At 37.3% G+C, this 16,596-nt stretch overlaps 1 protein-coding gene and 1 pseudogene across 1 annotated transcript; one reads left to right on the top strand and one right to left on the bottom strand.

Moving 5' to 3' along the window:
- Positions 1-1,945: 1,945 nt before the first annotated feature.
- On the bottom strand, positions 1,946-2,911 carry OR56B45 (olfactory receptor family 56 subfamily B member 45). The gene has a single exon (NM_001390923.1). The coding sequence runs from the start codon at positions 2,909-2,911 to the stop codon at positions 1,946-1,948; it is 966 nt and encodes a 321-aa protein (NP_001377852.1).
- On the top strand, positions 14,503-15,474 carry OR52L3P (olfactory receptor family 52 subfamily L member 3, pseudogene; annotated as a pseudogene).

The following is a 16,596-nucleotide window of genomic DNA, read 5'->3' as shown; positions in this document are numbered from 1 at the left end:
GAAAGACTTCACAGGTAATTTTGACAAATTTCTGGAGGATGAGTGTGGTCTAGATTGAGAATGAGAAATACTTGGGGGCTGCAGTCTTAGGGAGCCCCACACTTTATATCCAGGAACCCCAGCAGATTCTCATAGTAAGGATTCAAGAATGAGCTGCTGCTCCTGGCAGGAGGAAGGGTAAAGTTAAGATTTTGAAATAAACCCAGAGCATTCTCTATAATAGAGTCCTCTTCTCCTGGAAAAAAGACATTATTAGAGCCATCTCCCATCTAAGGGAATGGTATTTCTCTGACTACAGACTATGAGTTAGCCTGTGACCTCAGTTCTCTGATGGGTCCAAAAAAAGTGGTTGATTTTCAGTTTGTCCAGGTTTTCTTGATGTTACGATGGGAATGACAACTTGTAAGCTTTCTTTACGTGTTGGAGATGAAAGGCAGTCTCTGAGATTTCTTTTACACTCAGGTCTTAGTCACATAATCTTTACTAATTTGTTGCTTTTCCAATCTCTCTATACCCATTTAAAGATATTTTGTCCATCATTTCTACTTGTTTTCACTGGGAAGCTTTGTCTGAATTATCCTATCAGCTATTAGTAGGAATGGAAATTCAATCACTTGAATGGTCAGATTAGAAGAAATTCCAGTACTTTCCTTTGAGATTTATTTTTCTCTCCCTGAAATGTTAAAGGATCTCAGGGACTTATTCCAAACACCATGTGGAAAGAGAAATAGGCAATTTGTACCAACTATTCGTGTACTATTGTTTGTCAGCTGTCAATGCATCTGTTCGTGGTATATTGGATCACTTTTTAAAATAGGTGGGTGAAGGCACATGGTCCAGTTTGCCTTGTCAATAGCTATAATAAAGGGCTTGCTATATAACTCATTCCGTGAAAGGAAAGATGATTCAATTTAGTGGCCTACAATTGTCACATTTTGGCTTCCAAGTTTACTGGCACAAGATAGTCTTTTCTTCCCAAAGTTGGCCATAATGTCATGTGACTGGGTTAGGACAGTCTGCCAACCATATTCACATGTCATTCTGGGGGAAGCATTTCACTCTTGCTGATCTATACTCTGGAACTGAAATAATTTAAAAAAAAACAATTTCCCATCTTTTCCTTCTCCTTCTCCTCAAACGTATCATTTCTTTTATTAGGAAAGTTCCCCTGTAGATACATTTGCTGTCCTTTATACTTCCAATGAACCATTGGATGTCACTGGGATTATTTTAATTCATTAGAGAAGTTCAAGTATTTTTGAATGTTAAAAAAAGTGGTTGGGACATTCCTTTCTGGGCTCTAATGCAAATGAACTCAAGAGGTGGTAAAGAGTTTATAAAGTAGCAAAATAATTCCTGTCAAATTTTTGATTTACATTTATTTGACTAAGATGGTCCTCTAGAGTGACAATAGAGGATTTAAGATCTTCTGTATTTACCATTAGACAGGAAAATTGCTGCCAAAATTTAAGTGGACTTTTTAAAATTAAAAAATAGGTTATTTATAATTTTACTTAGTTACATATTCTTTTTTTATTGTACTATAATTTATACTTTTGAAAATTAGTAGCAAGTTTGAATGGGGAGAAAGGGTTAAGAGTAGGGACTCTGGAGCCTGACTGCTAAGGTTGTAATTTCACTCTGTGACTTCCTTTCTTTTTGACCTTGGGTAAGTTTTTCAACTTTCTTGTCACATCTGTAAGATGTATAAATAATAATTAGATTTGCTTCATAGGGTTGTTATGGTAATTAAATGAGTTAGTATTTGTGAAATGTTTAAAAGAGTGCCTTGCACATAGTACGTGATATATAAAATTGGTGAGATAATTTGAATTGATTTTCCTAGCAATTGGGATATGTGGAATTTTAACCCAGGAACGTTGGGCCCCAAAGCCTGTTCTCTTTCTACAATATCACTTATAGTGATCTGTCACTTAAAGTTAGCTCACTTCCTGGCCACACTCTTACCTAAACTGAGCACCCTCTGGAAGCCCACTCTCAGCTCCTGGGTCCTCAGGGCATACACCATGGGGTTAAGGGCTGGGGGGATGACACTGTGCAGCACATTGAGGAGAACAGGGATGAAGGGAACTTTTATTTCTGCCAGATGGATGACAGATACTACAATAAGGGCTGTGTAGAAAAAGAGAATGAGGATGAGATGAGAGCTGCAGGTATTCAGGGCCTTAGATATTGCTTCAGTGGAGCTCAGCTTCAGCACTGAGTGAATAATTAAAGCATAGGAAGCAAAGACCAGACCCATGTCACTCCCAAGTATAACCCAGGCCAAAGCCAACTGGTAAAATCTGTTAATGGTGATGTCATCACACGCCAAGCTAGTGACCCCCAAGTTGGAGCATAGGCAGTGGTCGATCTCATTCCTGGAGCAGTAATGTCTCTGGGCAGCCAGTACAGGAAGTGGCATACTCAAAAGGCCATTCCTGAGTATGATAGACAGTGTGACTTTGATCACAAAAGGCTCAGTGACTATGGAGGTGTACTGAAGGGGACAGCAAATGGCTACATATCTATCAACAGCCATGCAGAAAAAGATGCCTGACTCCATAGCCATAAAAGTATGTATTGCATAGATCTGAGCAAAACACTCAGGGAGGCTGATGGCCTTGGAATTAAACCAGAGGATGGCCAGGATCTTGGGCATGATGGTAGTAGCCAGGCCAATGTCCACTACGGCCAAAATACCAAGGAAATGATACATGGGCTGATGCAGTGTAGGCTCATGTTGGATGGTGATCAAGATGAGAAGATTAGCACCAAGAGCTAGGAGGTAGAGCAGAGCCAGGGGCAAGCAGAGCCAGTGCTGCCATTCATGAATTCCTGGGAAACCCATGAGGATGAACTCAGACACTTGAAACCTTGAGTTATTGGTTATACTCCGGGTGGTATTCATATCATATGATGTCTCAGTATCTATCTGTGAAGTAAGAGGAAACAAGAACAGGCTTTGGTTAGCTGAGGGTCAAAATTTGTGCAGAGCTATAAGATTCGTGGACCATATCTCAGTGCTTATTAACATAGTTCATCCTCTATCCTTTTGAGACTCTGGGAAAAAGTGTACCTACGCATAAAAGAAGGTTCAAGATAAATCTTAAGATAACGATTTTAATATAATAAAAATGAATTTTAAAGACTTATGTGCCTGAAATTTTGGGACATGGACATAAATAGGAGACACATACATTATGAAGAAACAGAGATTTCGGGAGTGTACTAGTCTTCAAGAGCTGCAAAATAAAATACCACAGACTGGGTGACTTAACCAATAGAAATTTATTTTCTTACAGTTTTATGGGCTAGAAGTCCAAAATCAAGGTGTCAGGAGGGTTAGTCTCTTAAGGCCTCTCTTTTTGGCTTGCAGGTGGCTCTCTTCTTTGGTGTTCATGTGGTCTACTCTCTGTGCATGCATGTCTGTTTCCAAAGTTTGTTTTCTTAGAGACGCTGTCATATTGGATTAGTGCCGCCTCTAATGATCTCATTTTAAGTTAACTACTTATTTACAGGCGTTATCTGCAAAGATGGTTGAGTATGAGGTACTAGAGTTTAGGATTTTAGTATAAAAATCTTGAGGGATCAATGAGCCTTAACAAGAAAGTAAAATTAGAGAGCAGAGGTGTTATCTCCATTCTTGGGGATCTTCTGGAAGAGAATAAGTAGCCACAATGAGAACCCTAACTAGTCTTTGATTTTGAATGACTTATTGTTGAAAAATATCTTCCGACATAAACAATTTCATTTAATCTTCACTACACAGGTGTTATTATTCATAAGAGAAATAGAACTTGAATGATTTGTCTAGATGAAAGAATCGTATATTGAAATCACTAATAAGTGACAAAGCTACAGAAAAAGTTTAATTCTGTGTATTTAATTCCAGTACTCTTTCTTTGAAATCTTAGCCAATAGGTCAGTAGTGTGTAGAATACCCTTTGTTTCCTCTTTTGATTATGAAAGCAATGTTAAAGACATAGTTAAACCTATGTTTTAAAATCATCAATGTTATTAATAAAAGATGTAAAGAGGGACAAGGGGCAACAAACTTGTAACTGCTGCCATATTTCTGTACAATATAAGTTGGAAATAGCTGGCATTTATTGTACACATTACACATTTTTTTGTTGAAGTAATTTCATAGTTCACTCTTGGCCCCTTTATATTTGGTCTCCTCTCCTCATTTTTAGATTCTTGATTTTGTTAATTCATTTTTTGAGAATTTTTCAAATAATTGTATCAAAAAGTATAGTTGACAGACTAATGTTGGCAAAATGGTGGACTAGAAATCTCCAAGTCCTTGTTCTCCCACAGAAACACTAAGTAAGCAACAGACTGACCAAAATAGCTTTATGAGAGTTATAGAAACTAAGTAAGAATGTGTAGCAACCAAGTGAACGCCCAATGAAGAAAATGCCACATTCAAAATGGCAGGAATTTTTGTGGTATTTTTCTTACCCTTGCCCCACTTGCTCCCTTGTGCAGTATGGTGCAGGCATTAGGAACTCATCCAATTCCTGGTTCCTCCCTTGTGATGGAAGGTAAAAAGTGGAACTTGTCTGCAACGGTTGGCTTATCTGTAGGTTGCCTGAGGAACTGATTCCTGGTTTGCCTGACTTGGAGCTCAGGTAGCAATGATGGCATTCTTTGTATATTGGGTTGGAGGTTGCTGAAGGAAGTAGTGGATACAGCAATGTGTGAGTGTGAGACTACAGGGTTCTACAGACCTGAGTGAACCTGAGGGAAAGAAGTTACAGATGAGGTATATAATTGAACATCTAAATTTCTAAGAAGAAGCATGGGTGAAACTCAGGGAAGTAAGACATTTAAGAGAAGCTAATATTATGAGGCAATTGGGGAAAAGAAAAGCATCTGCACAAGCCCAAGGGAGATACATGTTCAGAAAAGGCCTGTGAAGACTTAAGATTTCTTGCTGGTTTGAGTAGTGAAGATCTCCATCTTCATGGAGACAGTCTGCAAAGACAGGGAGAATGGTCTATTTTTTTCAAATCCCAATTTTCAATAAAATGTTACAATGCATACAAAGAAACTGTAACATGGCCCACTCAAGGGAAAAACATCAATCTTTAGAAACCAAGCTTAAGAAACACAGGATTTGGAATTACTTTGCAAAGACTTTAAAACAACTGTTTTAAATATGCTCAAAGAACTGAAGGAGAACACACAGGGAGAACTAAATAAAATCATAAGATCAATATATGAACAAAATGAGAATATCAATAAAGAGAGAAAAAGTAGAAAAGAAGCAAACAGAAATTCTGGATCTGAAAAATACGGTTACTGAATTGTAAAATTCTTTAGAGGGATTTAACTGAAGGCTCAAATAGGCAGAAGAAAAAAATCAGCAAAGTTCAACACAAGTCACTTGACATTATCGGGTTGAGGATCAAAAAGAAAAATGAATGAAGAAATGTGAACAAAACCGGAACTTGTGGGATACTAGTAAACTGACCCATATACTCGTTATGGAAGTCCCCAAAGGAAAGGAGAGAGAAAAAAGGGCAGAGAGCTTATTTGAAGAAATAATGGCTGAAAACTACTGAAATTTGAGGAAAGAAATGGATATACAAATACAAGAAGCTCAAGGAACTCCAAGTAGGATAAAGAGACCCACACCAACACACATTATCACCAAACTGTTAAAAGTAAAAAACAAAGAGAGAATCTTGAACGCAGTAAGATAAAAACTACTTATCATGTTCAAAGGAGCCACAATAAAATTATCAGCAGATTTCTCAGTAGAAACTTTGTAGGACAGAAGGCAGTGGGATGATATATTGAAAGCACTGAAAATAAAAACTGACCAACTGAGCATTCTTTATTTGGGAAAACTGTACTTCAAAAATGGGGGAGAAATCAAGACATTCTCTGGAAAACAAAAGCTGAAGAAGTTCATTAGCACTAGAAGTGCCCTTCAAGAAATGTAATGGGAGTCCTTCAAATTGAAATGAAAGGATGTTAAACAGTAACCCAAAGCCATAAAAATATAAAATTGTCTTGTAAAAGTAAAGACATGGTTTATTAGCCAGGGTTCTCCAGAGAAACAGAATCAACAGAATGTGTGTATATATATTTATTTCTATTTATTTTATGTGGAAATTTATTTTAAGGAATTGGCTCACATGATTATGAAGGCTGCCAAGTCCAAAATTTGCAGCTGGACTGGCAGACTGCAGAAAATGAAAGAGCTGATGTTGCAGTTGAAGTCTGAAGATTGTCTTCTGGAAGAATTCCCTCTTGCTCAAAGGAAGTCACTTTTGTTGCCTTCAAGTATTTGATTGAAAGGATGAGGTCCACCCACATAATGGAGAGCAATGTGATTTACTCAACACCCACTGATTTAAATGCTAGTCTCATTCAAAAACAACCTCACAGAAACATCCAGAATAATGTTTGATCACATATTTTGTCACAGTGGGTCACAGTGACCCAGCCAAGTGGACACACAAAATATTAGAGCCTATAATGTTGTAATTTTACTTTCTAATTCTACTTTAATTATTCTTTAGGATTTAAAAGACAAAAATCACATAAAATAATTTTAAATATATGCTATATTTATAAAAGATGTAATTTGTGACATCAATGACATAAAGGGGGGGCCTAACTGTAATGGAGTAGAATTTTCCTGTGTTCTTGAAGTTAAGCTGGTACAGTTTAAAACAGACTGTTATAACTTTAGGATGTTATGTATAAACTCTGTGATAATGCCCCCAAAATGTTTATAGAATATACACAATTCAACAAAAAGCTATAACCGTTGTAGACATATATGCACCAAACTTCAGAGCTTCTAAATATATGAAGCAAAATTTGACAGAATTGATAGGAGAAATAGACAACTCTGCAATAATGGTAGGAGACTTCAATACTCCACTTTTACTAATGAATAGAACAATTAGGCAGAAGATCAGTAAGGAAATAGAAGACTTGAACAACATTCTATACCAACTGGACCTAACAGACATATACAGAACATTCATACAGCAGAATACACTTTCTTCTCAAGTGTACATGGAACATTTTCCAGGACAGACCAAATGTTAGACTACAAAACAGTCAACAAATTTCAAAAGCTTAAAATCTTACAAAGTATCTTTTCCAATCATAATGGAATGAAACTAGAAATCAGCAGAAGGAAAAGAGAAAAATAGATGAAATGGATAAATTCTTAGAAACGCAATCTATCAAGTCCATCAAGACTGGGTGACAAACAAATGGAAAATCTGAGCAAATCTATAACTGCTAAGAATATTGAATCAGTATTCAAAAATCTCTCAACAAACAAAAGCCCAAGACCAGAAGACTTCACTGGTGAATTCTACCAAACGTTTAAAGAAGAATTAATCCTAATCCTCCTCAAACTTTTTCAAAAAATCAAAGAGGAAATACTTCTAGACTATTTCTTTGAGGCCAGCTTTACTCTGATTCTGAAGCCAGACAAGGAAACTACAAGAAAGTAAAACTACAGGCCAATATCTCTGGTGAAAAGTCATGCAATATTCCCCAACAAAAAACTAGTAAACTGAATTCAATAACATATTAAAAGTATTATACACCATGACCAATTAGGATCTGTTCCGTGAATGTAATTTTCATTCAATATGTGATATGTTTCAATATACGAAAATAAATCATTCTAATATGCTACATTAACAGAATGGACAAAGCCACATGATCATCTTAATTGATGCAGAAAAAACTTCTTTTATAATTCAACACCCTTTTGTGATAAAAAATACTCAACAAATTAGGAAAAGAAGGAAACTATCTCAATATAATAAAGGTCATTTATGAAAAGCCTTCAGCCAACATCATGCTTAATGGTGAAAAACTGAAAGCTTTCCCTCAAAATACAGGAACAAGATCAGCACGCCTGCTTTCCTCAGCTGTTTGACACAGTACTGGAAGTCCCAGTCAGAGAAATTAGGCAAGGAAAAGAAATAAAAGTTACCCAAATTGGAAGGAAAGAAATAAAATGATTTTTCCACAGTTGATATGATATTATATGTAGAAACCCGTAAAGATTCCACAAAAGCAGTTAGAACTTATAAATTCAGCAAATTTTTAGGATAAAAAATCAAAACACAAATATCAGTTGTATTTTTATAGAGTAATGATGAACAACCTGAAAGAAACTAAGAAAACCATCTCATTTCCTATAGCATCAAAAAGAATAAAAATCTTTAGAATAAAGTTAAGGAAGGATCTGAAAGATCTGTACATTGAAAACAAGAAAATGTTGCTTTATGAAATTAAAAACACAAATAAACGGAGATGTATCCCATGTTCACGGACTGGAAGTGTTAGTATTGTTAAGATGTCAACACTATGCCAAAACGGCCTGCAGATTCACTGAAATTTTTACAGCTTTTAGGTTTAAAGTGGAGTCTTTAACCAAATATTTTTGGTTGACCTCCATGGTAGTCTGTAAACTTCCTCAATTTGTATGGAAAAAATCCTGGCACCATCATCATCATCATCATCATCATCATCATCATCATCATTACTTATTCTGGGGAGAGGATCTGTTTAGCTTTCACGAAATAATCAAAACATTTCACTCCCCAAATAAGAAACACAGAAAGGTATTGTTTTCTCAAAATTTTGACCAACATTCACATCCCTGAAACTTCAAATTTTTAATGATTGACTTTTGCTTTTGTGACATAACTTATTTACATGGAATGAATTTTGCTGTTAATGAGAAGTATGTAAAGAAATTGACTTTAAATACTTAAACAATGGCTTCTATATTTTTCCTGAACTGATTATTAGTCCCCTTCATCACATATATACTTTTTATATGTGTAAAATTCTATTTCTGGACAATCTGTTTCATATTTCCTTCTGCTTATTTTTGTGCCAATATCAAAGTGAATTAAAAATTCTAGTTTTATAATAAATTTAATGCATAGCACGACTATATTACTCTTATTGTCTTCAATATTAAGGCTCTTTTCATGTCTATTTTTCCAGATTGACCTCAGAATTTCTGCATTGAGTTCTAAAATTTCACAGAACTTTGATTGGAATTTTGTTAAATCTGTAGATTAATTTTGAAAAGAAAAAAGAAGTGCCATCTTTATGGTATCAACTCTTTTCATTTAGTAGTGAGGACTCTATCTTCCTTTATTTATATGTTTAAAAATCTGTTATTATAATTCTGTACTTCTTCACTCTTGTTATATATTTTATTAATCTGGGATATATTTAGTGAATATGATTTTTCTTCATTATACATTCCATTGTCTGTTTCTAGCATATGGAAGATGATTAAATTGATTTTTTTAGTTTAATTGTATTGGTTTTTATTTCACCTACTCTGGTAAACTCTTGTCACTTTTAAATGTCTTTTTAATTTTTTCCACCATATTATTATAATAGCCAAGTAGCTGTTGCTAGTAAAGTAAATATTTTGTATTTATTATTTTATATATTGTAACTTTTTTTGTTATTTTGTCTTGTATATCATACACTTTCCTAAACTGTTGTCAATTCTTACAATTTTCCCATTGATACTCTTTCTTTGGTATTTTAGGTAGACCAAAATTTGCTTCAAAACAATGAAGTTTTCCCTCTTTACAAATATTAACATCTCTTAATTTTTGTTTTATTTCTCACTGAAATGGTTGGAAATTCATGATCAGTGTAAAATAATTGTGGTGGCAAATATCTTCAGTTTTTAAAGTGAATTTAGTGGAAATTCAGCTAAAATTTTCATTAAACATTATGTCTTTTGTTTTTTGAAGTTATATGCCTTTTAGCAAATGTAATGAAGTAGTTTTTTGTTTTTAATGGATATTTTAGTTAATACCAATGATTCCTGAAACTACTTTTTGATCTGACAATATTGAATTTAGAATTTACTATTCTAAACCTCTTTGTTTATCATTTATTTGGTGCAGTTTTACTGAGTATTGTATCTAACACTGAGAAATGCATGCTTTTGGTTAGTTTTTTTGAATGTGTTGTTTTATTATGTTTTTTTCACATGGTCTGCTGACTGGAAAGTCCCATCCTTTTGAGGGTATCTCTTCATCTTAGAACTCAGAATCATTTCTCTCCTATTTCCTGCTCACGGACTTTGATCTATACGAAAGTGAGGAGCCTGAGAGAAGGAGTTGCTAAAGGTGAAGAATCAAACAAGGAAAGCCAACAATGGAAGCTAAGATATGGCCTATAATCAAATTCAGAGATCAGGACAGAATTACAGGAACATGGGACACATCCATCCCTTCACCTTAGGATGTAGGTCATTGACTGGCTTACTTACTACTTCAGGAGGGGCTTGGAAGGGGCTCTCAGGCTGCAATAACTTCTGTAGCTCCTTCTGCTTTCCTGGCTTTAGCTTTTTGTTGTTCTGAGCAGATGCCTGACTTATCTTGACATTCCTGGAGATTGGGGTTTTAGAATAAATTAGGTCCTTGAGATGCCCTGCTTTGGTGTGCTGTTCTAGAAGCCCTCCCCACTCTATTTCAAGCATTCTCCAGGGTCTAACGCTTTTTACATTTAAATGGGAAAAAGCCTCCAGTGATCTCAGCAGTTAGTCAAGTAATTTCTGCGGCAGAGTCATTCAACCCCAATCCCAGGAGCATCCCAGCAGATGGACAGATTTGCACTCCAGAATCCCGAGAGCTTAAATCACCCTTCTTTGATGAATAATGCCACTCACTACAGGATAGTTCGGAAGTATTCCATCCCTAAATGTATCTTCCTTCATATCCTTGTATGATGGTTTTGGGGAAGGGTATTGGCAGCTAACTTCTGCCTTTCCCATTGCCCTTGTGACAGGAGTTAAGCTTGGTGGCTACTATGGCCCCAAGTCTTCCAATACCTCTGGTCTGACACTTCTTAGTAGACTTAAGTTTATTTCCCCTTGTGTCAGAGTAGTTGTTCTCCCCGGATCTGACTCCTCAAAAGCAATTTTCTGTATTCCATTCCCCTTAGCTTCTCCTCTTCAGATCATGCACTGCTGCAAACTAACCTGAGAGGTTGCAGATACTTATCAATGCCATTAAATCTTCATGGTCAGCAGAGGCATTCCCTGGGGTCTTTAGCATGCTCCTAAATTGGCATCTTCATCATCAAATATAGTGCATGAAGATATAGCTGATTTACACTTTACCCAAGTCTTCCTAGAGCTAGCACTCATGTTTCATATCCTTGGCCAACTTTAGCTGCATAGACCTTGAATGACGTATTTGATTTCCTCTTTGGTATGCAGTGTAGCCCTTCTGAATATAAAATCCTGTTTATCACTGGTACTTCCAAGCTAGGGCAAAAGGTCATCTTGGAGGTTGAACTGGGGACTCAGCGTGCTTCTACAGCTTAGCAGAGAGGACCATAGTTGAACCTCCCTGAGCCCTGGAATTTTCTCCTTTTTCTAAATTCTCTCCATGTTGCTGAGTCTCCCTCAGTCCTGACTCAAGATTTTAAAGCATGCATCCTCAAGGAGAGCCCAGCGATCAGAACAGTGCCCCTGTACCGGGGATATTTTACTGACAGTTTATGTTTCTCAGATTTGATACCTGTGGTCTGACTCTGGGTATTCGATTTCCATTCCTCCCTCTCCCTGTAGCTCATCACCATGAGCTCACTATTTCTGTGCCCTCTCCTAATCTCTCTCTGTGTCTCTTTATCTCCCTTCTATCACTATCATAAAGTCTATGCCACTGCTAAGAAGGAGATAATGGGGACAGTGACAGGCCACAGCCCATAAAGGAGCTTCCCTGCCTGCAGTGACAGAGACAGTGGCAAAGCGATTAGTAGTGACCACAGGAGTCCTCATTTCTGACACACATCTAGAATTCTGTCATAGCCTCTTATGGCAGAGGGATTCATGGGGTTCCTCCTTCCGTGAAGCATCCAGCATATCACTTCAGGTGAGGAACAGTGAGGCTCAATCAGTCCATCCTTCATAGACATGCCACTGTCTGCTACATCATTCCTATCCCTTAAGTTCAGTGTCTGTCTTGTCAAGTTCCTGTAATTCTTGGTAGTTTTATAGACTCATCTACTTATTTTAATGTAATCATATAGCTATTTATTTATTCAGCAAACATTACTGAGTTTCAATTTGATTCTGGCACTTCTGGAATTTGCCCTGGGACCGCTGCCATAAGCAAAACAGTTCCCTAGTCTTCACAGACTGACACACTGACAGCTTTATAGTACAAGTAATCAGTGCAATGGCACGACTAGAAAAGTGATTTGGTAGGAAAGAAAAAGAGACACGCCATGCTACCTTACAGAATTTGGGGACAGCCTCATAGAAGACAGGTTGCTAGGACTGAGTTTATGTGAATAAGCAGGAATGTACAGCTCAGTTATTTGCTAATTGTCCTTTGCTTCCTGGCCAGGAAACTAAATACATCTTCGCTTGTTTGCTTCACAGGAATATATTTACTTCTGCTTTTCCTCTGAGAATCATTGACGGACATCTTCTTCACTTTAGCAATTAGTTTTCAAAAAGAAGGTCTGGGCTTTTCCTCTAGACTCACAGACTATACAGAGCAAAGAAGAGGCAGGTTAATCTCAGACACATGCATCTCTGCCTCTCTCTTTCACTCATTGAAGTTTGGCTTCATTCTCCACTGCTCTGCTGACACTGCTCCTATCAAAGCAATGGGTGGCCTTCCACAAACGCACAGCTGTTCTCTGTCTTCTCAGGTAAAAAGTGAGAAATGGGTTGAAATCTGCAGCATAAGGGGAGTAGTTAAGAAAGTGCATTAATTTTCTTACTCTGTAAAATGTTAAGCATTGATTGCAAATTTTTGCAAGACTATGAGATTCTCCTGAAGGTCTCAATAAAAATATGTCACTCTTACTTGAAGTTATAAGTGGATTTGAATCTAGAAGGAAAACAAAGGCTGGGAGACCATGTGCCCAACAGGCATTTTAGGTTTTGTAGCTGCCATGTTCAGAGTTTTGGGGCCATACTGCACTCATCATTGATTTATAAAAAAGACAGAGTTATCCATAGATGCATAATTCACAAGAACTCAGTTATTCCTGACTCTTTTTATGTATACATATACACGTGTACCCCTACTTTATACAGAAAAATGCAAATTATTTCAGACTGTGTCAGTCTTTTAAGACAAACATACAGACACAAAGATGTCCAGTTTCAAGTTTTTTGTTTTCATGTTTGAGAGATGAATCACACAGAGAAGGTAAACAGAGAGCTTATTTAATTGGTACTTTGCTAACATAAGGATGTCAGAAATACCGAATGGTTGTCACATTGTGATAAGAGATAGACATAGCAAAAGTTTGAAACAGAGAAGCAGACTCATGGAGACAAAGAAAAAGGCAAGAGGCCACTGATCTCATGCTCAGTGATCTTTTATTATTAATGTTAATAGTAATGATAAGTATAACTGATTTAGCATAATTTATATGTAATAACCTTTGGAACATTGTTTGTCAGTCCTAAATGTATGGTTTTATTCCATGGTTTAAATTCACTAAAGGATTTTAATGTCAGAGTTTAATGTCATCTGCATCTTAGGAAAAACCCTCTGACTTCAGAGTGGAGAGTGGTTTGAATGGTGTAATATCAAAGTCTGAGAGATCTAAGGAAATGATCCAGGTGAGAGAAGCTGGGAGTGTGCATAAGGAAGTGACATTGGGAGTTGAGTAAAACGAGTGGATATAAAAGCAGTCAAAAATAAAGTCAACTGGAACTGGTGGTTAGGTAAAAGGGATGAGAGATAAGAATGAGTAAAAATTGTTTCCAAATTTATATATTGGTTTGGGAGGGTCAATAATGATATAGTTCAAAAAAACACTAACAAAAAAGAGGGAGAGCAGATTTAGGAAGGATAGGTGAGTTAGTTCAGTCTTGAGTATGTTGAGTGCATGGTATAGATATTTAGGAAGAATCAGAAAATGGACTTGTGTCCCAGAAAGTTATTTGACTTAAAAACATAGATATGAAAGAAATTAAATATGTAAATGTTAAAACCATGCAAAGGGATAAACTTAACCAGACATAATGTACAGAATAGGGAAGAGAGGAAAAGATGAGACTGTGGAATCAACGACTATAGTGGTAGGTAGATGGAGAAGGTGGTGAGATGGAGGACATAGGAGGAACAACTGTAGAGTACTGTATTCTGGAAACTGAGGGACACTCATTTAAAAAACAACAGATTGATTTACAGTGTCCAACAACGCCAAGAGTAATAAGAAGGGTCCTTTCAAGTTGACATTCCAAATTATAAATAATTGAATGGTAGAGTTTAAACAGCTCTCTAAAAGCAGGGAATGCTTACTCTTACCTATAAATGAAAGTAGACCTATCCTAATTCAGAAATGTAGATGTCTCACTTTTGAAAATTTGTCCCAAGCAAGGGAGATTTTCTTCCCTGTATCTAACTTATTCCCTTGTTTAAGCTTTCCTCTTCTCATGAAGATGGTAGCCAGATCTGGACAATGTGACAATGCATCAGGAATGAAGCAATCATGTTTTTGGTCTCTTTTCCCTCTTCCCTCTCTGAACCATTAATGGTGGTCCTTAGTAATTCCAGCTGGAGGCTACTCCAGCCTTCTTTTTTCCTGATCGGCACCCCAGCTTTGCAGGAAAGGCGGCATTGGATAGCTTTGACACTGTGTCTTTACCTCCTGCCTTAGGTGGGCAATGCCACCACCATCTTCATCATCTGGACCTACTCATCTTTGCACCAGCTTATGTACCTCTTCTTGGCTGTGCTGTCTGATAGTGACCTGGTCCTGGCTTCCTCCACTGCACCCAAAACATTGCAGTGCTCCTAGTTCATGTCCATGAGATTGGGTATACTCCTCTACCTGATCCACATGTTCTTCATTCATGCATTCTCTTCCATGGGATCAGGTGTACTTGTGGCCATGCCTCTGGATCGCTATGTAGCCATATGTCACCCTCTGCACCATTCCACCATTGTGCATCCAGGGTTTATAGGATGCATTGTCATGGCAGTGCTGGTGAGGGGATTACTTTTCCTCTCCTTCCCTATCCTGCTGCATAGCCTTGTCTTCTGCCAGGTCACAATTATAGGCCATGCTTATTGTGAATGTATGGCTGTGGTAAAACTTGCCTGCTTGGAAACTACAGTGAATCGATCTTATGGGTTGGCAGTAGCATTGCATGTGGTTGGGCTAGATGTCCTGGCCATTGGTATTTCCTACGCCATCATCCTCCAGGCAGTGCTGAATATACTGGTGGGTGAGGCCCAACTTAAGGCCTTTAGCACTTTTGGGTCTCATATTTGTGTAATCCTGGTCTTCTGTGTCCTTGGAATATTCTCCTTCCTCACGCACTACTTTGGCCACCATGTATCCCATCATGTCCATGTTCTTCCGGCCACGCTTTACCTCTTTGTGCCACCTGCACTCAATCCTCTTGTCAACATGGTGAAGACTCGGCAGATCTGCTGGTGAGTGCTCAGGGTATTCTACACAAAAGGACAGATCTAAACATATCTCAATTATTATATTCAGAGGCTCCTGCCAAAGACACTGTCAGGAGCCCACTCCTGTTCTAGGCTATATGGACAGAGGTCATTCCACAGAGAGAAGTCCTTCTAGTCCTCCTAGTCTTGTGGCAAAGAACCCTCATGGACACTTGGTTCCATAGCTGATTTAGACATACCTGCATGCTGGATTTGCAAATATTTTCCCCATCCTTTCTTTTGCTCCTGGTTCCAACATTCTCTCCCTTTTGTGTCAGCGTGCTTTAGGGATTGGAAACTGGATGATAGTTTAATATGCAATTTTTCTGCCTTCACCCGATGACTGAGCGTGCAACATTGTCTGGAATGGTAATGCGAAGTCCCAATCTTTGCTTGATTTTAGTTTTAGAATGTCTTCACACCCTCTACGTGCTGTGAACTCTAGGTCCTTGGGCTTCTGTGTAGCAACAGGGTCTCTCTCAAAGCAGTTGGGACAGCTACAGTGTGAGAAAATACCTTTCGTTGCAATATGAGAGCACTCATGTATTTAAAATAAATTTAAGTGGAGGAGACACTGTAATAGGCTCTTAGAACAATAAGATATGATCTCTATTCAATGAAGAAATATATATATGAATAGTAGAGATATTTTTAAAGATGTCTGTTTGTACTTTTTAATTTATTCTTATTTTTGTTTAGAGTAAAGAAAGACTAATACCAAGTGTGGAATATATGTATGTTTTATAAGTCTTATTTAACAAAGCAAAAGCAACTATGTAATTGTCAGTCTCTAATATACATAAAATGTGCTAGAGTCTGGTGCTGGTGAAGATAGATTTAATAACACATGCTTGTAGGAATAATTTCTCTTTTTGAACTATGGATATGGAGTGATGTCAATTAGAACTCCCCCCATTACTTGCTAACAGGAATTGGTTAAAATTTACAGGAAGATTGTCACAGTTGGTGTATTTCACCCTGTTTGTTGGATGTTGTCTTAAGATCTGGCTTAACTCTTCTGTGTTTTTAAAGTTACACCTTTTGTTCAGTCCTGGAAGAAGTCAAGTCACTGCTGCCTTGAGGTAGGATGCTCAGGTGATGAGAGGATCCTATCTTGGGATTCCATAGT

Source organism: Equus caballus, chromosome 7 (assembly GCF_041296265.1).
Source record: "Equus caballus isolate H_3958 breed thoroughbred chromosome 7, TB-T2T, whole genome shotgun sequence".
NCBI lineage: Eukaryota > Metazoa > Chordata > Mammalia > Perissodactyla > Equidae > Equus > Equus caballus.
This window is presented reverse-complemented; position numbering and strand designations above follow the sequence as displayed.